This window comes from Rhipicephalus microplus, chromosome 10 (genome assembly GCF_043290135.1).
Source record: "Rhipicephalus microplus isolate Deutch F79 chromosome 10, USDA_Rmic, whole genome shotgun sequence".
Lineage (NCBI taxonomy): Eukaryota > Metazoa > Arthropoda > Arachnida > Ixodida > Ixodidae > Rhipicephalus > Rhipicephalus microplus.
In genome coordinates, this window is record NC_134709.1 from 31,542,741 (window position 1) to 31,569,338 (window position 26,598).

The 26,598-nt window shown below is 46.6% G+C and overlaps 3 protein-coding genes across 4 annotated transcripts in view; 2 read left to right on the top strand and 1 right to left on the bottom strand.

Annotated features, from left to right (window-relative positions):
* The first annotated feature begins 2,861 nt into the window (after positions 1-2,861).
* Positions 2,862-5,316, top strand: LOC119179852 (uncharacterized). Its single transcript, XM_037430974.2, has 4 exons — positions 2,862-3,224; positions 3,972-4,070; positions 4,133-4,237; positions 4,630-5,316. The coding sequence occupies exons 1-4, from the start codon at positions 3,155-3,157 to the stop codon at positions 5,274-5,276; spliced, it is 921 nt and encodes a 306-aa protein (XP_037286871.2). The 5' UTR covers positions 2,862-3,154; the 3' UTR covers positions 5,277-5,316.
* Positions 5,317-5,320: 4 nt separating this feature from the next.
* LOC119179850 (putative nuclease HARBI1) lies at positions 5,321-8,516 on the bottom strand. Its single transcript, XM_037430972.2, has 4 exons — positions 7,903-8,516; positions 7,704-7,846; positions 6,928-7,096; positions 5,321-6,211 (listed from the first exon to the last, which is right to left on the bottom strand). Exons 1-4 carry the CDS (start codon positions 8,302-8,304, stop codon positions 5,516-5,518), a joined length of 1,410 nt encoding a protein of 469 aa, XP_037286869.1. The 5' UTR covers positions 8,305-8,516; the 3' UTR covers positions 5,321-5,515.
* A 4,348-nt stretch (positions 8,517-12,864) lies between these two features.
* The window catches only part of LOC119181772 (inaD-like protein), a 307,108-nt gene continuing 293,374 nt past the window's right edge, over positions 12,865-26,598 (top strand). The window contains exon 1 of one of the 2 annotated variants that reach the window (XM_075875374.1): positions 12,865-12,999. The gene's annotated coding sequence lies outside the window, so the exon portion shown is untranslated. The remainder of the gene's footprint in view (positions 13,000-26,598) is intronic. The other variant, XM_075875376.1, reaches the window with a different exon arrangement.

Sequence of the window (26,598 nt, forward strand, 5' to 3'; positions counted from 1 at the left end):
CAAGTCCATCCGTCTGTCTGTCTGTCTGTCTGTCTGTCTGTCTGTCTGTCTGTCTGTCTGTCTGTCTGTCTGTCTGTCTGTCTGTCTGTCTGTATGTATGTATGCATGTATGCATGTATGCATGTATGCATGTATGCATGTATGCATGTATGCATGTATGCATGTATGCGTGTATGCATGTATGTATGTATGTATGTACGTATGTATGTATGTATGTATGTATGTATGTATGTATGTATGTACGTACGTTTGTATGTATGTATGTATGTATGTATGTATGTATGTATGTACGTACGTACGTTTGTATGTATGTATGTATGTATGTATGTATGTATGTATGTATGTATGTATGTATGTATGTATGTATGTATGTATGTATGTATGTATGTATGTATGTATGTATGTATGTATGCACAAGGTCCACACAAACGTGTACCCGGGTTCTGGCCCTGCCAAGGTTTGTGTGGGCAAGGCAGGAAAGGGACCCTTTCCACGTAGTGAGTGCATAGTAAAGCCACGTAGCGGGTTGCATAAGAAGTATGAAAAGGTTTGATGCAATAAGTGTTTGAAGTACGCACTAGGAACAGGACATCGCTATCGCGTTAGACTCCTACAGGCTAGGTTTTAAGGCCCTTTAATTTTTTTACTTTTCGTGGATGTTTTTTTAAACGAAGCTTTTGCACTTTCAAAGCTGCGACTGAATCGACCAACCCGTTGAAAATTATGTATAAGACGAGGAGTCGAGAAGACGAGGAGAGGAATTATGTAGAAGAAGAAGTCGACGGGTGGGCTTCGCCATGGGCGCGTTTCTTTCCTCAACCTTTTGGTGCCGAAACCAGAGATCAAACCAGTGCAGTTTGACACAGAAATGAAACGAAGGTCAAAGCTCCTCGACTAATGGCGTTTCATATGCTTCGCAATGGAGAACGCACAGGAACAAAAAAAAAAAGTCAGTTTCGTCAAAGGGCGAAGCAATGAATGCGATAGCGAGAAGTCAGAATATCACACGAAGAACGACAAGCAAGCAACTCAATACTCAATACAAGAAGGAGCGCTGAAGCACTGCACCTACGCTCTGCTACACTCTCGCACCGCACGCTCCGGTTGCTAGGGCCGAGGATGAGCGCGTGCGCCCACAGCTGTTGCTATGGGACCCCTAGTCTTCTAAGAGGTAGGACAGGAAATTCGTTGATACATTGACCTAACAACAATGCGGCGAGGTGGTGTGACGAACCTTCACTGTGTTTATAATAACCATAATTTTTGGGGCTTACCGTCCTATATCTTTCACTGCCCCTGATTGAGCACGTCGTTGTATGATGGTTGAGTGGATGTATGGGGGATTCGCGGTTTTTTCAGATTTAACTTCCGGAGCAAGTTCCATCATCATCACTCTTTACATTCATATTTTGTTTTGAAAATGAAAAGGGGAGATCAGTTCATTCGTATGTTGGTTTAGGTATAAAATAAAGAACACCGTTAACATTGGCTCCTTACTTTAACAACGCACGTACAAGTTTTACTCATGGCTGCAAAGTAAAAAAATAACAAATAAATAATAAATAACGTTGGAAGAACAAACATAGAGGTCAAATGCGGCTATCGCTCTTCCAAATAAGAATATTTGGAGCGTAATTATAGAGCCATGCAGACTTTGCCAATGACCTACGCCAATTATGGTTATAAGTAGGTCACACAAAATGAGGGCAGAATTTACAGCTTGCGGAAATTTATTGTCTTCTTTTTTGCGCTGCTAAGTAAATCTGGCTTTTCTTCCTTTTTTTCCTATATCCACTTCAATACTTAAGTTTGAAGATTGAATTATTTTTTGTCGGTCTCCACAGCGCAAATCTTCACTCGTATATCAAAGAAGCCGAAAAAAAATACTTCCACGGATGAAAAGAACAAGTACGTTGGGTGCGCTTCAGGTATAATCCCGAGCTCCGAGAGAAAAACCTCGCGGGCCTCTTTTACGGCCACGGCTACAGTCGGGCCGGTTCACTTAACCGTGACTTACATCACGCGTGCTCTAAACAGTCGGATTAACCAAGCACAGTCGCCGCGGTAATGTCGGCAAACAACGTAGTTAATATTCAGCGTTTCCAGACGCACGAATAAGACAAAACAATTCGCATATGCGCGCTCCCGTTCGTAAGCGGATTAGGTTTCTTGTGCACCTTGTTGGAAGACATCGCGCGCATACGCTAAGCTGGGTCTGTGTACTCTAAAGAGAACGCTAATTGTTCTCGCCTAATTTATTCCGCCTTAGTTAGAGACCGAAAGCGAGTTCATATTGTTATGGGTAGTGCGCAGTAACCCTAACTATGTTGTAATTTTCAGAGTGTAGCTTTAGCAGAACTATATATAAACTGAACAGCAGTTCTCTGGAGACATTAGAAAATGTGAGTAATAAATACCATGTGAGCAAAGATTTTTACAGCGAACATTCTGAAGCGAAAGATTTAGTGCAAGGACTGTAATGCTATACGTTTTGCTCCGTGAACTGTTATATGATAAAAAAAACTGCTCCTTTTACAACCCGCCAACCCCAGTCCTGCCGACGTCTATGCTTCTGAGAACAACTTCATCGGCACTACAGAGCAAAAAAAAAACACTGAAAAAAATATTTCATTGAGTTACGTTCCGTTTGGTTCTTTCCACTCGCCTCTCGCTTCTTGCGCGACATTTGCTGCTGCCGCCAAGGAAGCCGAAGACGAGACCTTTTCATCTGCTGGCACCTTGAGGAAAATGACCGCTCCGACATCATCTGGATATAGAGACGTTTATTCGTTTCTCTTCTCCCCTTTCACTGTCCCTGCACCCCTGGTTTTATCCCCTGTCTCCCCATTCAACCACTCTTATGGCGAATTCCATTGAGAGAACAGGAGTAAGGGTGCCGAGCAGAGAGGAGTAGGGGGCAGAGCACTGAGAGCCGCGTCACTCGACCTGCCACTGGAATGCGGCACACCTCCGCAGAGCAGGTGTGAGGGAATAAAAAGGCGAGTGAGGAGAAAGGTTGTGCATCCCAGCGTCCTCTGCTGCAAAACACGTGCGGTCTGATCCGGACGGGCAAGGAAAGCACGTGTGGCAGTGGTTGGTACAGCGCACTCGCTTGCGCGCTATCCTGCAAAGCTGCTGCTTCGTATACTACTACATGATGGACTCGGAAGCTCAGCGCATCCTACTGTCTTTAATTCAACACCAGGCACCATCTAGTACGGAAGGTAAAGTGAATTTGATTGCTTTTTATTTGTTTCAGCGCACTTGTCGCGCATGCAGCATGCAATGCATTCTTGCGCGCGTGGACCTAAGCCCACTATTCTTTATCATATCAGAAAAACACCGTGGATATGACAGCTTTATCAGACTGTTCATGCAGTTACCAGCTGCTGCTGTCATCAGCAGTTAACAAAACGTAAACAATTCTAGAAGTACTGCAGTACACTATCCTGTTGCCAAGTTTCCTTGCATGAGTAATTAATCCTTAATTCAAAACAAACTTACATTGCAGACCCCTCCATCAGCAACAGAATGATTCGCAGCGTTTTAAGAAAAGTAACTGCGAAGTGGCGTGTAGCAAGTGTCACGTGGGTGCAGCTAAGTATTGCACGCAGTAACAATTTATTTTTATTTCTGATTTTTAAGTGGCTAATGTCTCCAGACGGCAGATCAGCATCCCACGTGATACGGTGAAGCCATACATCTCCTCGGAAGCACGATTTCTTATCGCAGGGTCGAGATGCTACGTATGATAAGCGATATTTTTTTTTAATTATCAGTGATTTGTGCAGTGTTTCATGCAGCCCTGTAACATGATGAATTGACTTTTTTAGAATTTGTTTTTTGCTTGCTCTAATCCGCTTACCTTCGAGTGTAAGGCATCCGAGTTTGCATAATGTAGCTGACTACTTGAGAAACCATTTTCATTATATAACTGATTTGATTACATTTCCATCATTGTGTGAAAACAGATGCAGTTCTGCGTACAAATATGGCTGGCGATGTGCCAAGGCGAGGGAGCGAAGAAATGCGCATGGAGCTCAGATTGCCATGCGTTGAAACAGGAGGTGGTAAGTATTAGTATTAACATTATTGCGAGGCACTACATTTACTGCTCATTTATATTTTTTAGATGGCACAGATACTCTGCACCTGCCAGCTCCCACTGCATCAAGATCAGCTGACGGGGAGACTGGTGCTCAAAGCAAGCCATCAGGCTCCAGGAGAGGAGGTGGAGGCAAGTATATTAACACTGAGTGTCTACAATTGCCTCAGCAAGTGTTCTTGGGTAAATCTAACAAGCATGCATCAGAGCGTGTAAAAGTGTACTTGTAGGAGTGATCCTTAAATGACAAAAAAAAAAAGAGAGCATGGAAAGCAGACCACTACAATTACTGGAAGACTGGCACAATTTGCATATTGCATTTACATGCACAATACCAGAACTTATCACTTATGTATGTTTGCTAGTCTGCGCAAATGCTTGTTTTGTTGATTAATGCTTGCTGATTGATAATTAAGCTCAAGTGACCGTGCTGTGTGTTAAATTATTCAATTATAAGTAATGCCTGCACAATGACCGACAGTTTCCCAATAAACCATTTATGTGTTGGTTCTTTCTTATTCTAGCTGCTGAATGGACAGAGGGGCAAACAAGGCTGCTCCTAGAGTACTACCTCAAATATTTCCCTCAGATTGGCCCATTTAAAAAATTCAAAAACAGGAAGCAAGCCTTTAAACAAATATCGATGGACATCGAGGCTGTGCTTGGCATAGCCAAAACCCCAGAACAGTGTGAAAATAGGTACAAAACAGTAATTAGGCGTCGGAAGGTGTCTTCCGACCATAACAAAAGGTCTGGTGCTTCACCCACCCCTGTGCCTTTTGACGACGAGGTGAAAAAAATTGAAAGCATTGATGACAGCATTGAACCGGAGGTAGAGCGAGACGCCTCAGGGGCTACATTCAAAGCCTCGCCCGAATCTCCGGCCGTGTTGTCACCTGCCAACACCACTGAGGAAAATAAGACGCAGTCCTCAAATCCCGACACGAAGCCACGGGTAGGAACTGCACGCCTGGCACACATGCAGTTGTTTTTTACTGAAATGAGGGCACTGCAAGAAGAAAAGGAGGCTCAAAAGGCGGCCAGACGTCAAGAAAAAGAAAATCGAAGAGCTGAAAGGCAGGCCGAGCGACAGGTGCTTCGTGAAGAGCGGCGCAAAATGCATGAAGAAAAAATGGAGATTCTCCGTCAGGCCTTTGGACTTCCAAAATAAAGTGGTAGTTTTAAATAAATAAACGTACTACCCAAAGCGATTACTTAGTTTCAATGTCTTTTATTTTCTAGTTTGGCACAATACACTACCTTGAGAAAATGCAAATGGGCCAACAGGTGTGTGGTAAGGACAATTTTTCCCAACCTTGAAGGTGTTTTAACGAGTTCAGCTTTTCAGGTGGGCCTTTGGTAAGCATATATTTGCTCACAACTGCATAACACGTAAAGGAATTCCTTGTTTCATGGCTGCTGGTTCTGCAACCCCATTTTTATCATCAAGTGATCTCTCTTGATGCTAGCCAAGCCACGTAATAGGCTATCCTGTTGGGCTACACTACTGCTGCTTACTTGAACTGCAGAAGAGCTTGAGTCTACATTTGTTGTTTGTGAGGTAAGTGACAGGTCTCGTGACAGGTTCTCTGGCAAATCTCCACAATCAATGCAGAGGTTGTGAAGCACACAGCATGAAATGATAAACTTGGACATGTTATCCACTGTCCACATATCCAACCTGTGCAGTTGTCTGAAACGATTTTTTAAATCGCCAAAAGTATTTTCAATAAGCACCCTTGTCCCGGAGAGTCTTGCATTGAAGGTTTTTTTGATGCTGTCAAGATTCCCATAGTCTCGAATTGGTGTCATCAGGTACTCCCGGAAAGGATATGCAGCATCCCCCACTATATGGTACTTGCTAGAGCACAGTTGTGGCAAAACACTTGAAATCCTGGACCGACGGAAAATGCGTGCGTCATGAATTTTGCTTGGGTAGCCAGTGCTGGCATCAAGAAACCTCTTCTTGTTGTCACAAACACCTTGAAGTGTCAAGGATAGGTAATGGTGCCGGTTTATATAAACAGATCGCACTTTCCTGGCTGGGCACCTGATAGGCATGTAGCTTCCGTCAACACACCCAATTGTGTCTGGGAATCCCGACAGCTGCAAGAGAAAAAAATGTGCACACACATAGTCAAATAAGCATGGCACTAAGGGTAATGAAAGGTGCCAATAACATGCGGAAAAGTTTAAAACAAACTGGAGACTTGAAGCTCATAACGGCGAGTGCAATACACTACCGGTACACATGATTGAAATTAACTGGCTATTTAATTGTGAAGCATCTGGGAAAAATAATTGTAATAACTTATTTAAAAGGTGCATTCTGGCACTAACTAATTCATAATTGTAATAGTAGAGCGGTAAAGAACACATGGGACCGCACGAAGGGGAATTAATGACACATACAGAGTACATACAGAGTGCACAAGTAACTGAACTCTAGGTTTATTCACTGTACATGCAGGACAAGTACTAGATGTACATCACTAAGCAGAAGATGGGAAAATAGAAGAGATATGAAACAGCATCACATGGTCAAAACTACTCAAGAAAAATGTCCGATTGCTGACAGCATTTGTAATACACATGAAGGAGGCTTGACTGTGTGGTGCTCTTTCATATCTCTTGCATTTTTACATTTTCTGTTCATTTGCAGTTCTGATCCTGCATATCAGTTGCTTTCAGTCCTTATTGTGGTTTGAGTAGGTGTAATTCCTCTTAGTCTGGTCCCTTGAGTTGTGTAGAGCTGTATGACATTGGTGTGAAAAAAACTGTAGTTTATACCTTAAATAGCATGTTTACAAAAGCATAGTTACCTTCTCAAAATCCACAGCAAGCTTCTGCAGGTCACTGGGGAACTTGATTACATTCGGTGCTATGTCGAGCAGGAATGCAGTTACTCGGCCCATCATTCTGTGGTGAGTGCTTTCTGCGACTTCAAAGCGGCCAGCGACATCTCTAATGCATGCTTTGTTGGCTGCATACCTGAAAAGGAGAGGATACTCTAATTAAATAATGGAATTAAGCTTGCTGTTGCTGTCAATGACTGAATAATGGTGTTAACAATGCTGTCGCTGTCAATGAAGCAAATTAGCAAGACAACTGAAGTCAGAAAACACGATTCCACCTTTTTGGGTGACACCTTAGAAACTCAAAATATTTGATTAGTAGAAGCACTATCTAAATAACAAATTCTAATTTTAATTCGCGCATTACATTTATAAGTGTGGAGATGAAGCTCACTGTGAACCTGCTGACACAGCCGATTTGAAATGCTTCGTGAGCAAAAGTTTTCATGGTTGTTTGTAATGATGCATCATGAATTATGCTTTGCCACTGATTCTAGTAACGAGAATTTTGTGAAGCTCAGTGTGTAGGTGTACAAACTACGAAAGCATTTCACAAAATACTATAACTCTATTACGTTCGACACTCGCTAGTAGCATTTAACAAGTTTAAAGCAAGGTGGTCCAATGACATGCTGCGAATTAGGTACATTTATTTGCAATATTTCATATGCCTCTAACCCACTATAAAACGGATTATGCAGTGACCTGATGACAGCGGCATTCCTAAACGTACGGACACTCACCAAAGAAAGGAGAGAATGTGTTCTTCAGCCGACTTGGCAGGCAGGCCACCATGATCACTGTTCTGAGGGCAGTGCGGTGACTTGGCGAATTCTGCTGCCAAGAAGTCCACGACCGGCCGCGTGACGCGGAAATTTCTTTTGAACTGGAAGAAAACAGGCCTTTAAGCAACCTAATTAAAACAGAAGCCGAATGACTCACCTCCTCGTCGGAGTAGCTAGCCACCGTCTTTGTAACATATGCTTCCACTTTCGGCCTTCGCTCTGGCAGAGAAAAGAGCTGCTGAAACGCTGCTGCATACACTTCGTCGTCATCGTCGCTGCTGCTTGAACTCGACTCGGACGTAGAGCTCCAGCAGCTATCGCTGCTGACATCGTCTAGCTCGTCAAATACTTCGGCAAGACGACGACGTTTTGCTGCCTCCGCCATCCGTGAATCTGAAGGCAGGCAAGGTGGACGTTCACTGCCAGAATCTGCCGCTACGACGTTAAAATCGTTCGAGCCCGAGCACCACGCACGCTTCGCTGCCGCCATAACCGCCCGACACGACGCCGCAAAATGTAAACAAGTGAGGAGGATTGCTGAGAGGGTATGTCCGGACATGACGTTCCAAACACGTGGTTTCCTGCGTTTTCCACTCACTCCGCTTTTTAAGAGGGAGCAGACAGAACTGCTCCTGGCTGCTCTCGGCGCAGCAAAAGCGCTCTCGCTCTACCAATGGATGACAGTGCTCCTACTCCTGTTCGACCACTGAAACACGCCGCCTCGGAAGAGAGCACTTTGAGCGTGCTTTTGAGTGCACCTGCTCTCCCAATGGAATTCGCCATTACAGTGCAATCGGAACGCACAGATGTGTCTCTCCTCGCCACAACCTCGAAGATTCACCACCTCTTGCCCACTCATCGGTTCTCCGCCGTCGCTCGGGTTTCTTTCACACCGGTTCCCGGAATGGTCGACGACGGGTGTTGCCAGGTCGTGGAAAAGCGCCTCCGAGTAAGTTCCCGCAATGCCGGGTTGACAGGCCATCAATACAATTGGCCCCTGCGCCAATGCCGTCGCCTCCGCTGATTCTGATTGTTCGGTGGACGCGTACGTGTACCTTCCACGTGTACCTTCCACGTGTACCGGCCACCTGCAGCCAAGCTTGGTCTCCTGTAAGGCGCCATAATTGAGCCCGACAGCGGCACGGGAGTTGTCGCGTCCTTTGTGGCCAGCAGACAGTCATCGTCCCGCATTCCGGTGGCCCTGCTTCCTTGTTGGCGAGGGGTCGCCGGCCGCTGGGTGGGTAATATAAGGTATTCGGGGAACGCACGAAGATCGAGCCCAACACCTCCCCTCCAACTGTGTTGCACTGTATCTATGACATGCGACACAAACACAACCACATATGCACACATGTTCACTGGCTCGACACGTGAGGCACCAACTGTCACTCGTACCTCGTTGACTCCGTCGCGCGCACGCGCTAACAAAGCATACACCCCCCTTAACTCGCCGTCCCTTTTCTACGTCATCATTAGGAGTCACTAACCGCGACATTGCGTCGGCATTAGCGTTTAGACACCCCTTTTTGTGTTCAATTTCCAGGTTATACTTCTGTAGTGCCAACGCCCAGCGTGTCAGCCTAGCGTTCTGCGGAGTGGTTAGAGTCAGAAATTTGAGTGGGTTATGACCGGTAATCACCTTGATTTTAGCGCCAAACAGCCAAACATCCAACTTCCCCAGTGCCCAAATGATTGCATAAGCTTCCTTTTCTATTGTGACCCATCGGGTCTGAGCCGGGCTAAGCTTCTTCCTCAGAAAAGCGATAGGGCGCTTCGTGCCAACCAGATCCTGCTGTGCCAGGCACGCACCAGCGGCGTAATCACATGCATCTGTGACGAGGATAGATTCTTTCCTCGGATCTGGTGCCTGCAACGCCGACACCTGCCCTAGACAGTTTTTCACTTTGTCAAAAGCTTCCTGCGCCTCTGCATTCCAAGGTAATTTCTGCGGAATACGTCGGCCAGTTAGGTTAGTCAGAGGCATAACGACTTTGGAGTACTCGTGCACGTAGTCCCTATAATAGTTGGCTAGCCCTAAGAAACTACGAAGCTGTCCCTTTGTTTCGGGAGCCGGGATCTCCTTTATCGCCCTGACCTTCTCTGGATCGCCTTCGAATATCACTCCTACTGCAGTTACTCGGGCGTGATATGCGCGAAGCTTGTTAGCGTGAATGGTTCTGCGTGAACCGTCCTCGAGCTCAACTAAATAACTGTACGGTCGCAGTTTTTCGACCACTGTGATCGGTTCCTTCCACTTCGCCACTAGCTTCCCCTCTCCTTCTTTCTCGAGCCATAGTACTTGGTCCCCTGTGACAAACTGTTTGTTCGTCTGTGGCCCTTAAGTTATAGCGTCCTACGTACTCCTTCTGAGTGAGTTCACTCTGTCGGGTGACTCCTTCGCTAGCTTTTTCCAAACTACTTCGGAACTTCGCAAGATATTTCGCTGCTGGCATACCCAATGATACCGGCACTTCCCAGTCTCCTGACCAAGTCCTTTTGAGATTGGATAGGGGCCCGTTCGGCACCCGCCCGTACATGGGCTCGAACGGTGACCGCCCTGAAGTCGCATGTGGGACCTCACGATATGCCCATAACAAAAACGGAATCATTCTATCCCACTCGCGTCCATGTTCGCTGACTATGTGAGAAAGCATTCTTTTGAACGCTCCGTTCCAGCGCTCGACTAAGCCGTTGCTTTGCGGGTGATCAGGCGTGGAAAATCTCGGAGTTGCCCCAAGTCTTTGCAACATCTCCTGTGTCAACCTCGACGTAAAGTTGGTGCCCTGATCTGAGCGAATTGTCTCTGGCACCCCGTGTTGAGAAAATATCTGCTCTCCTAAATGCTATCCTAAACGCTGCCATGGTGAATCGTGAGCCATTTTCAGCACTTCTTTGTGCCTGTGTGATGGTAGCACTAACTGTTTGCAGATGCGACCCGCGAGGTGTTCCTGATGATACAATAGCTCGTCTTCAACGAGCATGCCATGCGTTCCGGCCTTTGCCTGCGCCCAAGCATCTCGCAAAGCCGTGTCTGCTTCCTGAGCCTCACGAAACTCCTGTCGTTCGCTTTTGACCGGCTCGGAACCTTCGCTGTTGCTCTCCGCGGTTATGACGCCTGTCATCGCCCGTTGCTTTTCGCATGCCTCATCTGACAGCTCAACCATAGCTTCGGTCTCCTCGACTGCTGAACATTCGTCTGACACTATGTCACGTTTAACCCTTACCTCGAGAAGCTGTGCGTAATCGTTGGGCGTGATCAGCGCGTCGGTGCCGTCTAGCAGCTTATCTGTGATTGCACAAAGCACGGCCCACTGCACCGCCTCGGACGTCACGTAAGGACTCCCTTCAGTAGCTATGAGCGGCACGTAAGCCAACTCAGCGGTTACCTGTTGCCCGAACGCTCCCGTCAACTTTATCTGCGAACCCGTACCATCGTACTGAGGTACCACTGCCTTTCTGATGACGCTCACCTCCGCTCCTGAGTCTACCACGGCATTTAATGATCGACCTGAGCTCTTAAGCTTTACAGTTTCCAGTGAGGGTTGTTTCTGCTCTTTACGCTGCCACAACCTGTCTGTCATTGCTATTTCTGACCCGAATGCAGAAGCCGTCACCCTCGCGACCACTGGACCGTTTTGTTGTCCTGCTGGCCTAGTGCCTTGCCTTGCACCTGAGCCCTTATTGGGACAATTCCTCGCAATGCGGTCGGCACCCTTACACTAAAAACATCGCCTTTTCCCTTTTACATCCGTGGGTGTATCTGCCGCTGTTTTAGCTTTCTTTTGTGCTGCCTTGCACTTTTCGCTCTCCTCGAATCTCTCCGCGAGCCTAGCCACGCCACTGGGCAGCAAAAAGAATTCCTGTTGATTACAAATGACATGCGCTCTCGCTTCCGGGCTCAAACATTCTTTCAAGCGATCCGCGAGGACTAGCTGCTTGAGTTCCTCGAACGTGCCTACCTTTGAACTCTGGACATAATAGTCGAAATAATTCTCAAGGCGTACGGCAAACTGATTCCAGGACTCCCTTTCTCCCTTTTTCGATCCCGCAAACAGCCTCTTGTACTCCGCCGCTGAAAGCCTGAGACCCTCCAAAATGCTTGACTTAAGCTTAACATAAGCTTTGCGCTCCTGTGCTGTAAGCCTGCACAGCAGCCCGCGTGCCCTTTCACTCAACTGTGGCAAAACTAGCCCGGCCCACCATTCGCTCGGAACTTCATACGACTCGAGCGTTGCCTCAACATCCTCGAACCACATTGGCGCAAGCGCCTCTTGGTTAGGCATTGGTGCCAGTACACCCTTTAACAAGCTTGCGAATTTCAGTCGCCTGTCTTCCTCTGACCTTCCGCCAAGCGCTACGCTGTCATCGCTCTCGTTGGACTCTGCCCCATTACGGGCTCGTAGCCGCTGGCTTTCCAGCATCAAACGCTGCTTCTCCGTTTCCGCCTCAGCAATTTTTAATTGAAGCTGGAGCAGCGCTAGCTGCTGTTCCGACACCGTATCTGACGTGACACTACCATGACCCCCCGTGCCGCTGTCGGCGACTCCCAACGCCTGCAAGTTTCCTGCCCCGTCCCCGTTAATTTCCGAGTTGTCCCTTTCTCTGTCTCGCAAGTTGTAATGCTTTGTCATCGCCTGCGCCCAACAGAAAATCAAGAGGTACCCGCCTGAAGTAGCCTTGCGGTGCGCTCTTCCTCCTTGGAATCCGGTGGACTAGCCTTGCTTCGTTGATCCCGCAGCGTGGTAGTCAGTTGAAGGTGGTTGTCGTCAGTCTCGGCCGATGTCGCTCCCCGCTCTCCTCCTCAGTTCAGCCATGCAGATCCTGCTCGACTGCGCCAGTTACGTTCCGTTTGGTTCTTTCCACTCGCCTCTCGCTTGTTGCGCGACATTTGCTGCTGCCGCCAAGGAAGCCGAAGACGAGAACTTTTCATCTGCTGGCCCCTTGAGGAAAATGACCGCTCCGACATCATTTAGATATAGAGACGTTTATTCGTTTCTCTTTTCCCCTTTCACTGTCCCTGCGCCCCTGGTTTTATCCCCTGTCTCCCCATTCAACCACTCTTACAGTCCAATCGGAACGCACCACTCTTACAGTCCAATCGGAACGCACAGATGTGTCTCTCCTCGCCACAACCTCGAAGATTCACCACCTCTTGCCCACTCATCGGTTCTCCGCCGTCGCTCGGGTTTCTTTCACACCGGTTCCCGGAATGGTCGACGACGGGTGTTGCCAGGTCGTGGAAAAGCGCCTCCGAGTAAGTTCTCGCGATGCCGGGTTGACAGGCCATCAATACAATTGGCCCCTGCGCCAATGCCGTCGCCTCCGCTGATTCTGATTGTTCGGTGGACGCGTGCGTGCACCTTCCACGTGTACCTTCCACGTGTACCGGCCACCTGCAGCCAAGCTTGGTCTCCTGTAAGGCGCCATAATTGAGCCCGACAGCGGCACGGGAGTTGTCGCGTCCTTTGTGGCCAGCAGACAGTCATCGTCCCGCATTCCGGTGGCCCTGCTTCCTTGTTGGCGAGGGGTCGCCGGCCGCTGGGTGGGTAACATAAGGTATTCGGGAACGCACGAAGTTCGAGCCCAACACATTGTTTTCTGTGTCAAGACTATGATAAGAATCGCTAAACGGTACGCCTTTTATCTCACTAGTGAAAACGGGTACCATAAAATGTCGTTGTCAATCCTATCCACACGCCGTTCACAGCAGTGCAGCCAAAGAAGTATCCGAGGATAACCGTGCAGAAACAATGTATACGGTGACCTTGATGGTGACGTAATACGAGATAACGAACCGAAGCGTGGCAAGGAAAACAAAAAGAACTAACAATCACAAGCAAGTCAAGCGCTCCCTCAACGTCCCGAGACGAGAGACCATCCATTATCGTTGCATGAGTAGAAATGACACAGTCATGCAACGTGCATAAAAAAAGCGTGAGACTGCATACGAGGACGCGGAAAACGTTCGTTGTCCACCCCAAGGTCCAATGGGCAACCTTTGTGCAAAGAGACAGTGACAGGAATGCACGAAAATAAAACGAGCCAACAGCGCAATGGTAATGCGGGTGAAAGTAAAACAAGAGAAAAAGAAAGAGAGAGAAGGAACCAAATAGGTTAACCAGATGGTATTATCTGGTATATGCTACCTTGTACATGAAGAAGAGGTACAGGAAATGGGAAATGTATATATATATATATATATATATATATATATATATATATATATATATATATATATATGAGATATAACAGACAGTAATGCCAAGGAATGTACAGGGGAAGTTATTAGAACCAATGGAATGTAAATAAGAAGAAAGAAAAGTGGATGAAAAAATTACCAACTGTGATTCGAAGGTCGTAGGTTCGTTTCCTGCTCACAGTTGGTAATTTTTTCATCCACTTTTCTTTCTTCTTATTTACATTCCATTGGTTCTAATGACTTCCCCTGTACATTCCTTGGCATTACTGTCTGTTATATCTCATTAATATTGTGTTAAAAACACGGAAAAACGAGCCCTTAGGTATACACTTCTTTCCCTTATTTTATATATATATATATATATATATATATATATATATATATATATATATATATATATGGGAAAGAAGTGTATACCTAAGGGCTCGTTTTTCCGTGTTTAACCACAATATTAATGAGATATAACAGACAGTAATGCCAAGGAATGTACAAGGGAAGTTATTAAAATCAATGGAATATAAATAAGAAGAAAGAAAAGTGGAAGAAAAAATTACCAACTGTGAGCAGGAATCGAACCTACGACCTTCGAATTACGCGAATATATATATATATATATATATATATATATATATATATATATATATATATATATATATATATATATATATATATATATATATATATATATATATATATATATATATGACGCTATGATGACTGGGTGACGTGGCCCGGCTCATACTCCATGTTTTTTCACTCTCACTTCTTTGTAGCGTTGTCATAGGATGCCATAGGAGGCTTTGTAGGATGCCAAATACCTTGTCAAGCCACTGCCAATCCGAAAGCGATTGTACTTCAGCAACGCTTAGCTCAATTCTCCCGCAAAGAAACGAACCTACGGAATCGGAAACACGTCAAGCGATGTTTGCGGCGATGTCATTCTCAGGAACCGGACCAACCGAAAGTGGAAACATTACGAAGTCACCATTCAATGCGAGTCTCGCCGATAAAAACGAAACTGTATCTACTGCTTTTCTTGACAGAAATCATGCTTGCATCCCACTCGTGAAGAATGCTGGCAATACCGACAGCGTCTCCTTATTCAACGATGATGACCAACCACAATTTTCTCAGAGCCATCACCAAAGCAAGAAAATACGACGACGAACGAAAACTTCAACGGAAGCACACTCACGACTTGAACAACTTAAAAAATTAAGGACTTTGATCCAAGGGTCATTTCAAGAAGTAGGACGTTTCCGGATGACAGAACATCGCAACAGACGCTCTCTGCGTCTGCGGTTACACAGAAAACACCACGGAAAACGCCCAGAAAGACGCGGAAGCACTTCTTGCACGCCGCCAGCACACAGGCATCTCTAGCCGTCACCATCTCTCAAGAAGCACGCATTCTAGATACAATGCGTCTGTCGCAGCCACGACTCAGAATCCGACGCATTAGACATCCAACCTTCCAACGCTACAAGAACTCCCAACCTTGTTCGTTTTTCGCTACTATCCAGGCTATGTCATCATCATTTTCCACGTCGAATGCAGGGTTATGCTCTCCAGAACGCAACAGCCAACCTTGCCCACCTGAGGTCCCCTAGATGTCACTGGACTGCCTTCCCTGTGAAGATTTTTGTGCAAGTGCATGGAACTGCCGTGTTACATGGAACTACTCTATTTTGTGATATTTTTTTCTATGATGAGACACCACTTGTTCATGCTTCATAGTTTGTAGCTCGCGCATTCTTTCGGGGGGAGGGGGAATCATGTGACGTATGAAGGTAGCGTTGGTTGGTAGAAGCCGAGAAGGAAGAAGTGAGAGTGAAAAAACATGGAGTATGAGCCGGGCCACGTCACCCAGTCATCATAACGTCATATATATATATATATATATATATATATATATATATATATATATATATATATATATATATATATATATATATATATATGTATATATATCATATGGAAGGACACTTAGTCTTTCTAAAGTGCGTTCGGGCGACAGCCTGTGGCCATTCCATTCGACTGAATATGCCATGCCTTTTTCTTTGTTTTTTGTTTGTTTCTTGTTTGTTTGTTTGTTTGTTTATTTGTTTGTTTGTTTAGTCGGTCGGTCTGTTTTGCGCATGACAACAAGGTGATATTCCACTCTTTAAAATATCTGTGCTTGCTCCCTCTATCCACACTCTATCCATTTTGTCACGCTGGTGTGATTGTGGGGCTGGCCATCACGAGGCCACAACAGTTCGGCATCGGTGTTCCTAAGGGAGCTGCTCTTGCTGCTAGTACGAACACGGTGGAGCTATGGGATGCTCTTGCCCATATGCGTGCATCACGCATGAACGCGCGCAATCTCCGAGGGTCGCAACCGCACGTGCCGCAGAATCGACCCATTCACTCGTTCATCGCCGCATGCATCAGTTATTCTTGCGAAACGAAAAAAAAAGGCACCTAGTTTCTGTCTTCGTAACTGGCGACACGGCACAGTGCCTTGAAGGGGATCGGAGAAGGGGAATTAAAAATAGTAGGGACATTAAGAAGAGAGATCACTCGCTTCACAGGCAGTGACAAAAATAAGAGAGAAAAGATAGAGAACATTGGGGACATGGTCGAAGCAGTCCGAAGACGGAGCACTGCTCAGCGGGAGCTGCCCGGCGTCAAGAGATCGCGAACGGCGGGCCGATCGACGAAAGCTTCGCTGGCGTCAGAGATCGCGGGCGACACAACGGTTCCGCTCGGAATCCAGAAAGCGAGTCTTATATGAGAGGGGGGTATCACGTGATTGCTGATAATGTCTACAAAAGGGAAGGCCGCAGCTGTGGAGGTGCAAACGTTGCTATGCGCCGCTGGGCCATCACGTCATTGCTAAGAGAGTGCGAAGAGGCCACAGCTGGCACCGTTCCAGGACACGGACGGTTGGTCGCAGCGAGTATGAGCCACTCAAAGTTTTTGCTTTGAAGGTAAAACAAGGTTCGCTTCGCAGACACTGATGCACCCTTCCCTGCCTGAGGCTATCGCATGTCTATGTTTTGCGATTGTTTCATATGCGTTGTACCACTGCTTTTCTTTGTTAAATATTTTTTGTTAAGATTTGAGGCGGAATTGTAGATTTACTGCATCTCGAACATACCATACCATACCACTCTAATACACACTTTGGCAAAGAATCCTTCGCGAAACATGCAGGTCAATGGCAACGTCATTGTGAGCGTCGATCGGCGCTTTAACCACCCGTCATCTATTAACCTACAGGTCATTACCGTGTGTTAGCCCATTACCATGTCAGTTCTCTTTGACGGTAACGTCGACTGACTTCTTCATTGGAAAACTGAGGAAGCTTGACCGGGTCAACCTACGGCAACTTCGACGACTGGGATGAAGGTGAAATGCTTGATGCTAGTGTACTAAGATATAGGCACACCAGACGGTCCGAATTTCCGGGGCACTCTATCACTGCTTTCCGCGTATTATATCACTCTCCACTGTAAACCACGGCTGCCAATGATGCACTTCTCGGCAGCTGCCTTTCACCTGCGAATGCTACGTTTTAGGGGCGAAGCTCCTCATGGCGTGGCTTGGGCGTCCCTCGTAGTACGTAACCACCAGTGGCACATACCTGAAAGAGGTAAAACATTTGACCTCCAAGGTAGTGCCGGTGAGAGATTTCTTCTGTGCGTTGTTGAACCATAAAAAATAGTGCCTAATGTACATGCCAATGGCTGCTAATGGGGAATGAGAGACAGGAGCATTCGGCTTTTAGTCAACGCGCACGCTGCGATCCCCATTAGCAACCATTGGCATGTACATTGAGCACTATCGGACAACAAAGGGTTGCTACATTATACTCGCTGGGTGTAACCTCCTTAGTTTTAAAAAGGTTTAGCGAGCGTTGAGCCGCAGGGCTATGAATACAATGAACTAGTATATAACATGAATGAATTCGAGGTGAAAAATGGGGGGAAGCAGATACGAAGCGCAAGCCGTAAGAAATTAAAAGCTAAATCCTCCTGTCTCTCATTTCACATTAGCAGCCACTGGCATGTACACTTAGCACTATCTAACAAGAAAATATTGCTACGTTATACTCGCTGGGTGTAACCTCCTTGGTTTTAGAAAGGTTTAGCGAACGTAGAGCCGCAGTGCCATGAATACAGTGAACTAGTATATATCATGAATTCGAGGTGGGTAAAGGTGAGAAGTAGACACGAAGCGCAAGCCGTAAGAAAGTGCACGTGTGCCACCTCTCATTTAGTCCTTGGAATGTCCGCTGGGTGGCGGTGCTTCTATATGCGGAATATATGATGAAAAGATGCGAAATGGTGGTACTTGGAGTGTTGACTAGATGGACGAATGGACACACAGACAGATGCATGGACGGACGGATGGACGCATGGACGCACACAGGGGCGGATGCATTGACAGACGCAGGGATAGACGCACAGATGCATGTGCGGACGCACGAACAGACGCACGCACGGACGGGCGGATGGACGCACGGACGGTCGCACAGACGGACGCTTGGACGGGCGGAAGCAAGAAGGAATGAACGAATGGATGCTTCGCCCCACTTTCCATCATTCACCCCGTGGATATGCGCCATTTTTTCTGGTTACGTAAAGATTCTCCTACCGAATCTACGCTGTTTACGGATCGAATGACACGCTATAAAATCCCGGCTACCCGCACAAGCGAGCCGAGGACGCCAAATACGTACGAAACAAACAGAAATGATACCGATGACAGCAGCGTAGCAGTGAAAAATGTCCCTTGCATTCTGAAACCTGTCATACGCCCAACAGCTGGTGAGCGGCCACGTAAAACTTCGAAGCAGAAAATATATTGAAAGAAATTCTGCCACCTTGACAGGAGCCTCCAATCCTTATAAAATCATAATGTTTGTTTGTTGTGTGTGTTTGTGTTTGTGTGTGCGTGTGTGTGTGTGTGTGTGTGTGTGTGTGTGTGTGTGTGTGTGTGTGTGTGTGTGTGTGTGTGTGTGTGTGTGTGTGTGTGTGTGTGTGCGCGTCTGTATGCGAATTTCATTTTATTATTGTGAACCTCCAGCGACTGCTTCTGGAAAGGCCATTATCGCCAAAGTTTTCAAAACTGTAACGATGAGTCATCGATCTTCCTTGCATTTCTTTTCTACACAGTCATTTCTCCCCTGTCCACATCACACACACACAAAGAGTATAGCTAAGCATGTGTTTTTCATTCTATCAAGGACGAACCACCCAAGGAAAGTTCTCTCACTCACTTTGCACATCGAATTGCACCCCGTCTAGTCCAAAAGACTGATAGATTTGGCTGGACGCCTCAATGACACGTGTGAAAAAGAGGCATGAGAAAGGGCAGTAAGGGTAAGGTTTTCCCGGTTTTTTAATGTACATGTTAGGAGGCTGATGGGTGTAGTTAAAGAGAAGGGAAAGAGAGAAGACAGTTGGTAACAATCGCACGTGGATGCCAAGACATACCGTTCTATACAGCAGATGTCTCCAGTCTGCGTGCAACTTTCAGTAAGTGTGAGAAACCTTAAGTTACTTCTAAGCTCGCTGGATCCCATGGTATTTTTTTTTCGGTATAAAAGCCAATTCTACACTCCTGAGGGAACGCCATAATCAAAGGCTTGCGCAGAGGCGGTAAGAAAAAGAGAGCTTTAGTCTAGGTGTGCAGCCAAGTTAGCCTTAAGATAGATAATAAAAACTTATAATTAAATTTTAGAATTTTCGGTATGATACAGATGATAAGAAAACAGAACTTTTGAATGGGACGATGAAAGTAGTGAACGTACAAGAACACCGAAGGCTCATGTAATTCTTAACTACAACGAGCCCTCACGCTATTTTTGCGTGACTGTCTTCAGAAGTATCACAGCTACAATATGTACCCCGAAAAAAACTGTACAAAAAAAACTAACCTCAGCTTCATCAAAGTTCTCTCGTCGCAAACTTCCAAATCTACGCGTGCAGTTTGACCCCATTGGGCACGGGCGCTTTGCTGGAAACACACTGAGTATTTGTCAATCCTGCATCTGCAATATTCAGCGGCTACGTTAGCGACAACCTGCTGTCTATCACCAAGACAGACATGCTCTTTTTTTATTATTGCTTGTCCTCTCTTAGAGCCTATTTGACGAAAGCCTGGTCATCTAAAGGCCGAGACTTGATCCTCGGCCGTTTCGCGTTCACAGGACGATCCCGCGAGCAAAAAAGGCCGACACAACCAAAATAAACAATACTGAAGAAGAAGCGATGCTTCCTTCCGGATATCAATTAGTCAGCCGTAGCCAGCCGTTGCCATGACAGCAGAACGGTAATTATAAGGGGATCCCGGATGCGACTATTGTAATGTCCCTAAGGTAACGAGTTCCGGATCCCATATTGTGTGCGGGTGGAAAGAAGGACCATGCGTAGCGCGTAAAGAGGACTAAGTCATCCATTCAGAAGTTTCCGGAACGCGATGGACATAAAAGCCGGCCTTTCTTTCGATTTTGTGTTGTGTTGTTTTTTGTGTGCATGTGCGCTGCGCATAATCACCAATGTGTGTCTATAGTTGAATTTGAAAACAGCGCTAATTTAGAGACATAGACGACACCAACTAATTTCCGCATTGCGAAGGCTAATCACGCTGAAGCCATTAAGGTAACAAGTATAGTAGCTTATACAACGACTGTTCGAGTAACTCGACGTACGTTTTCGTGCGTGGTTTAGCACGTAGTGTACTAGCTAGTGCGTAGGTAATAACGAAGAGTTAACACTGACTTTTCCCACTACTGCTGTTAATGCGACAGCATTAAATAGGAGAAAAATTAGGGGGAAACACTATGGAATGAGAATAAAAGGGTGTTTATGATCTTCTAGCATGAAGCCTGAATAGGGGCGAAGGCTGCAGTGTGCGCCGGTGTTTCACAGAGCAAGTTCTTTACTCCTAAATGATTTACTCGTCACCAGTCCACGAACGTACCATCAATTTGCAGGTATGCTTCAAGAAGTGGTGTTTCAGATAGATGACTTTACCGTGGCTCGTTTATGTCTCTGGCACATTTGTGTCTCTGGTTTTAGAGAAAAATTTGAGTGCCTCGGTAAAGTTCACCGAGGGTTCCTACACCGCCTATATGCCAAACAATGTTTAATTCAGTAACAACGAACCTTTGAAACTCATAATATGCATAGGGTGGAATGGACTACTTTACTGTGTTTATTAAAAGTGGGTAACGATTGAGAGTGCTACATACTCTACTATAGGATAGCATAGAGCCGTCCCAAACTTTACTCGCCACACCATTACTTTGCACATACGTTTCAGAACCGTTTCAGATAGATGAGTTTACCGTATAGGTGTACGTTTGTGTGTCGGGTTTCAAATAAGGAAGTTGTATGTCTTGGTAAACTTCATTGGGGATTTTCGACACCACTGCTAAGCGAAACATAGCCATTTAAGCAGTAATGAGGAACCTTTAACCCATAATATGCATAGCATAGCCCCATGTCGAATAGTGATGTTATTCCCATTTTCATGGCGCCCACTCATTTAGGATGAACTGTGACGACATGACGCGCCGACAATTCGAGACCCTAAGGCGCTTCGTCTTTAAAGAACACTGTATGAAAGTAATGCTGTTTGAAGATTGACAATAACAGTGTAATATTGCGTGGCAGAAGCGTAAAATCACACTAGGCGTGAAAAGAGCTAATTGCACAATGGCTCGTTGGTTTAAAACCCAACCATTCACACAGCACACTGACGCAATTATTATTCATTATCAACAACACTCTCAACAATGTGTCCATGGTGCACAGGTTGCCTTGCGGATACAGGTTTGATTTGAACATTGGGTGAGCAGATTCGGTAAGAGCGTTCCGTTTCCAATTACGTGCACCCTAAAACAAGTCATATGTGTGGCATATTGCCCTACGTGCGTTCATCATTTACGCTGTTCAAGCTGTTGTATTAGAACCTATACATGAATGGGTGGGAGTCTCCAGTCCGGAACCCAATACACCTGGACCCCGGTCCTTGTGCGGGCCACCGGGGCCTCTTAGAACCCCCGTTCCGGGATAGATGCAATCGCCTCCCATCCTTCTCGATTGAAATTCTTGAAGATGTTTGTGTTACAAGATTAAAAAACAGCTCATCGTAACCGCCATCGGGAGAAAGCGGCTATGGATAAAGCTGAGACCGACGCCTGACGATAGAAAGTAGCGGTCCTGATGTGAAGCAGTCTCTTTAAGCAGTGGCGTGGCCTAGTGGTGACACATCAGGCCCGTGCCCCCCCCCCCTTTTTTTTTTGCTGTGACATAAATGGCTAAAAATAACCATTTTAAGGGTTAATAACCATAAGGGTTAAGGTTAATAACCACTTAAGGGTTAAGGTTAATCAAGGAGGTGGCCCTTCTCTGCAAAAAAAAAAATGCCTGGCTACGCCCCTGTTTCTGGGTATGCAAAATTGGCGGAGAGAGAGGTCACTGCCTAAACAGCACGTCAACAGAAAGTTCAACAGCAGGTCAATACATGGCTAAACTTAGCTTTCACTTCCGCGTTCTCACGATCTTGTGAGCATCCCTCGTAATTTTCTTATTCTTTTAAGGCAAAAAACCCTAGGTCATTCAAGCACGACAATTGACCATCGGCGTCCCGCGGCGTCGGCGTCAGCAACAATGCTTCGCGAATTCATGACGTGATGACGTCAACTCATGGCATCCCGATGACGTCCCACATCGCCGAAATTTCTGACGTTACCATGATGCTCATCACGGAGGCTGTGCCAAGATACATGTAAGGTGTAGGAATTTTCCAATGCCTCCGATTTAGGAGGCCGTATAAGGCCGCATTAGCTTCAGAGGGCTCTCGGAGAGAGACGGCTGAGAATCAAAACTTGGAGGGGAAAAAAAAGAGGAAGGTGGCCTGCGCCTTCAATACGCCTTACGCGAATGCATAAGAGGCCCTATAAGTTTGTTCACTACCTACTTCGTAAGGCAACCAACACTGCTACGAATGTAACCCAGAACTTGTAATTCCAGCAAAGAAAAATCAATCGATCATTCTGCAGGTATCGAAAACTTTAGCAGACTTGAGTCACCCGCGGGAGACTGTTACGTGGCTCCTAAACAAAAGCACGCGTAATTTCATTTTCCTGTAGATGAAACCTGTTTACCTCGAGCATTTGCTCCTTTAAAGAAGTTAGAAGGCGATCAAGATGAGGAACAAAACCTGCAAGCGAACCAAGACGTGGCGAAGCTTATTCAAATCAGGACGTTTTGCATTTCTCATGAGATTCGACAGTGTTTCGACTCTCTTGCCACGATGTAACTCCTCACAAAGCATTACGTACAGACCATGCGAGCCACGTTGCAAAACACCGCACCTATATGCAGATACTATATCAGCAAATAGCTATAAAACAAAGCTGCGAACTATTCTTGTAAGACTGAAATTGAAATCAGATGATTGATCACCTCGACGACAGCAACAGTTAGGGCACAGACATTTCTGCGTGAGCGCCTTTACGAACTTTTTTTTTTGTAGCATAGAAACGACCTAAACGGCCATCCAAGACAAACTTGAAACTAAGGATCGAGGCAGCATAAAACAGCCCCGCCGCGGTGGTCTAGTGGCTAAGGTACTCGGCTGCTGACCCGCAGGTCGCGGGTTCGATTCCCGGCTGCGGCGGCTGCATTTCCGATGGAGGCGGAAATGTTGTAAGCCCGTGTTTGGGTGCACGTTAAAGAACCCCAGGTGGTCAAAATTTCCGGAGCCCTCCACTACGGCGTCTCTCATAATCAAATGGTGGTTTTGGGACGTTAAACCCCACAAATCAATCAATCAATCGAGGCAGCATAAAACAGAGTCTAACGTAGCGGCTTTATGCAAATGCGTCGGATCAGTACCAGTAGCATGATACGGTCGCGGCCGTTTCGCTAGCTTCACATATGCCAAAGTTGGTATTACCGCACGTGAATGGATGACGAAGGTGTGTGACTGATGCAAACATGATAATAATGAGGTGCGTGCCCTGTGAGAACGTGACTACACGCCACACTCAAAGCGTCAATACACTTCGACGTGACCCGGCGCGCGTGCGCCGGGTCACGTCGAAGCCAGGCGCTGATCTGCCTGCCATACAATCGCAGGCGTGCGCCAGGCTGCGTTCCTTTGACGCATGCGCGATTGAGCGCGCCCGGCGTCCCTCCTTCACGAAGAGAGGCAGACGCGGCACTGTCTGGGTAACGTCGTCGAAGCGAAATGCAGCATGTCGCATTTCGCGCCGGTTGTGGCCGGGCCGCGCCGACGGACGCTGGTCGCGCCGGTCGCGCCTGGCGTCACACTATAGAGTGCTCGCGTTTTGCTAGCGTAGCGTCGCTGCGCCCCGCGTGCGCGCGCGTCAACGTTACGTCGGAGCATGTGGGCCCTTCAGGATGCGCTCGCCACCGTTTCGCTAGCTTCGCATATACCAAATTCGGTATTACGGGACGTGAATGGACGACGAAGGTATGTGACTGGTGCAAACATGATAATCATGGCACGCGTGTCAAGTAAGAACATGACAACATACCACGCTCATAATGCGCTCGCGACTGTTTCGCCTGCTCCACATATAGCAGATTTGGTATCACGTGACGTGAATAGACAACGAAGGTAAATGACACGCCCAAACATGATAATCGTAATATGCGTGTCATGTAAAACATGACTACATGCTATGCTCAGTGCGCGCTGACGACCGTTTTGCTGGCTCAACATATACCACAATTGGCATTACTGGACGTGAATAGATGACAAAGGTAAATGACACGTCCAAACAAGATAATCATGACATGGAAGTCACGTGCGGCATAATTTACCTCCGTCTCGCAACGTTGTGCTGATTTTAATGTGACATATCAACCTTCATCCTTAATTCTTCGCATAACCTCGATTCCTATTGTACGTAGGATCTGCCATTTTTTAAGTAACATGAAATATATAGACATTTAGTCGCATGGTCTCTTCTTTTTCTTTTTAATCGACTGCATTGAGCCTCCCCCTCCCCCCCAAATAAAAGAAACGTTTTCTTCACCTGCTGTGAATTTGCACGGCCCCCAGGATCCGATTCATGGGAAGCTTTCTGCAGTTCACGTGCCCTTCCACTTTCTGATCGATCCAACCACATTTGACCACGCGACGATGTCATTTGGTGATGTCGACAAGTGACTTTATAGTGACGTCATGCTGGCATCCCTAATTTTGGGTAAATGGGACGTCATCACATAATCATTTCAATGAATACGCATCACTAGTGTTGACACTCCGACGCTCATGGTCCCTTTTTGGGTTTCATAAAACGTTCATTGCTTTCCAATCAATAAGCACTGAAGTAATCATAAAATGTATACTGTACGATAGCCGCAGAGGACGTGGCATATATTTGTAAAAAACTTGGTGAATACTTCGCGACGTCTTTAATTTGGCGTCAAAAGAAGACAAACACATGAAAGACTACACAAGAAACGCACAAGTTTTTACGAGCGCGTCTCCTGCCGTCTTTCATGTGTTTGTGCCCCGCCGCGGTGGTCTAGTGGCTAAGGTACTCGGCTGCTGACCCGCAGGGCGCGGGTTCGAATCCCAGCTGCGGCGGCTGCATTTCCGATGGAGGCGGAAATGTTGTAGGCCCGTGTACTTAGATTTGGGTGCACGTTAAAGAACCCCAGGTGGTCTAAATTTCCGGAGCCCTCCACTACGGCGTCTTTCATAATCATATAGTGGATTTGGGACGTTAAACCCCACATATCAATCAATCAATTTCATGTGTTTGTCTTTTTTAGCACCTATAAAAAGATGTCATCAAAAAGTATATATTTATCGCCTCTCTAGCATCGCCTGTTTTCAAACTGCTTGTCCAGCCCGCTCACAAGCAATGACTCGCTTTGCGATGGCGACCAATGCGCCAGTTATATCGTGGCCTTTCAGAAACCTATTTGGACGGTGGGATTCAGATATGGAATGGACAGTGACTGTCTGACCGAGCAGCCGGCAGCAACTTCGGAATTGACCCGAGATTACCAGCCCGCGGCCGCAGTTAGACCACGCTGCTCGAGTCAGCGTCTATCTTTAGCATCCCTGTTAGGGCCAGCGGCCGAGCAAGGCTGTGGACTACGTATACGGCTCGGTTGAAATGTCAAAGTTCAGATCTGAAGACTTTCCCCACTGTGCCTTGCAGCAACCACCGCAGAAACGTATAATAGCGAACGCCTCCTTTGTGGCGTCAATATGCCCTCGTTCTCGTTGCCCGACGCAAGTAGAGACGGCCCGGCTGGAAGTGAGATTACCCATGGGACAAAACAGTGCAGCGTGCTCGATCAAAAAGGGCCACGAGCCGACAGGAAATATGGTGCCCGACGTCGGTGTAGTGATATATACAGCAGCGAATAGGAAGGAGGACAGCTTGAACCAGTAAAGCAGCTCATCAAAGGCCCGCATCGGTTTGGCTCGCTCTCTCTTTCTCCATTGCAGGATCGAATTTGCTGGAAGGAGAACCCACGTGACTTACACAATGTTGTTTTTCAGCAATGTTCGAAGGCATGATTGATTCATTGGCTCTGACGTTTCTTAGAGACTCTGTATGTTAGACGGAACCAAATGAATGCAAGAGGCAGTAAGGCTATAGGG

Excerpts from the sequence above, each read along its gene's own strand:
- LOC119179852 (XM_037430974.2), top strand. The coding sequence starts at position 3,155 with ATGATGGACTCGGAAGCTCAGCGCATCCTACTGTCTTTAATTCAACAC. Across the intron at positions 4,071-4,132 it reads ATGCGTTGAAACAGGAGGTG|ATGGCACAGATACTCTGCAC; the intron begins GTAAGTATTAGT and ends TATATTTTTTAG. Across the intron at positions 4,238-4,629 it reads CTCCAGGAGAGGAGGTGGAG|CTGCTGAATGGACAGAGGGG; the intron begins GCAAGTATATTA and ends TTCTTATTCTAG.
- LOC119179850 (XM_037430972.2), bottom strand. The coding sequence starts at position 8,304 with ATGTCCGGACATACCCTCTCAGCAATCCTCCTCACTTGTTTACATTTT. Across the intron at positions 7,847-7,902 it reads CTAGCTACTCCGACGAGGAG|TTCAAAAGAAATTTCCGCGT; the intron begins GTGAGTCATTCG and ends GTTTTCTTCCAG. Across the intron at positions 7,097-7,703 it reads CACATTCTCTCCTTTCTTTG|GTATGCAGCCAACAAAGCAT; the intron begins GTGAGTGTCCGT and ends TCTCCTTTTCAG.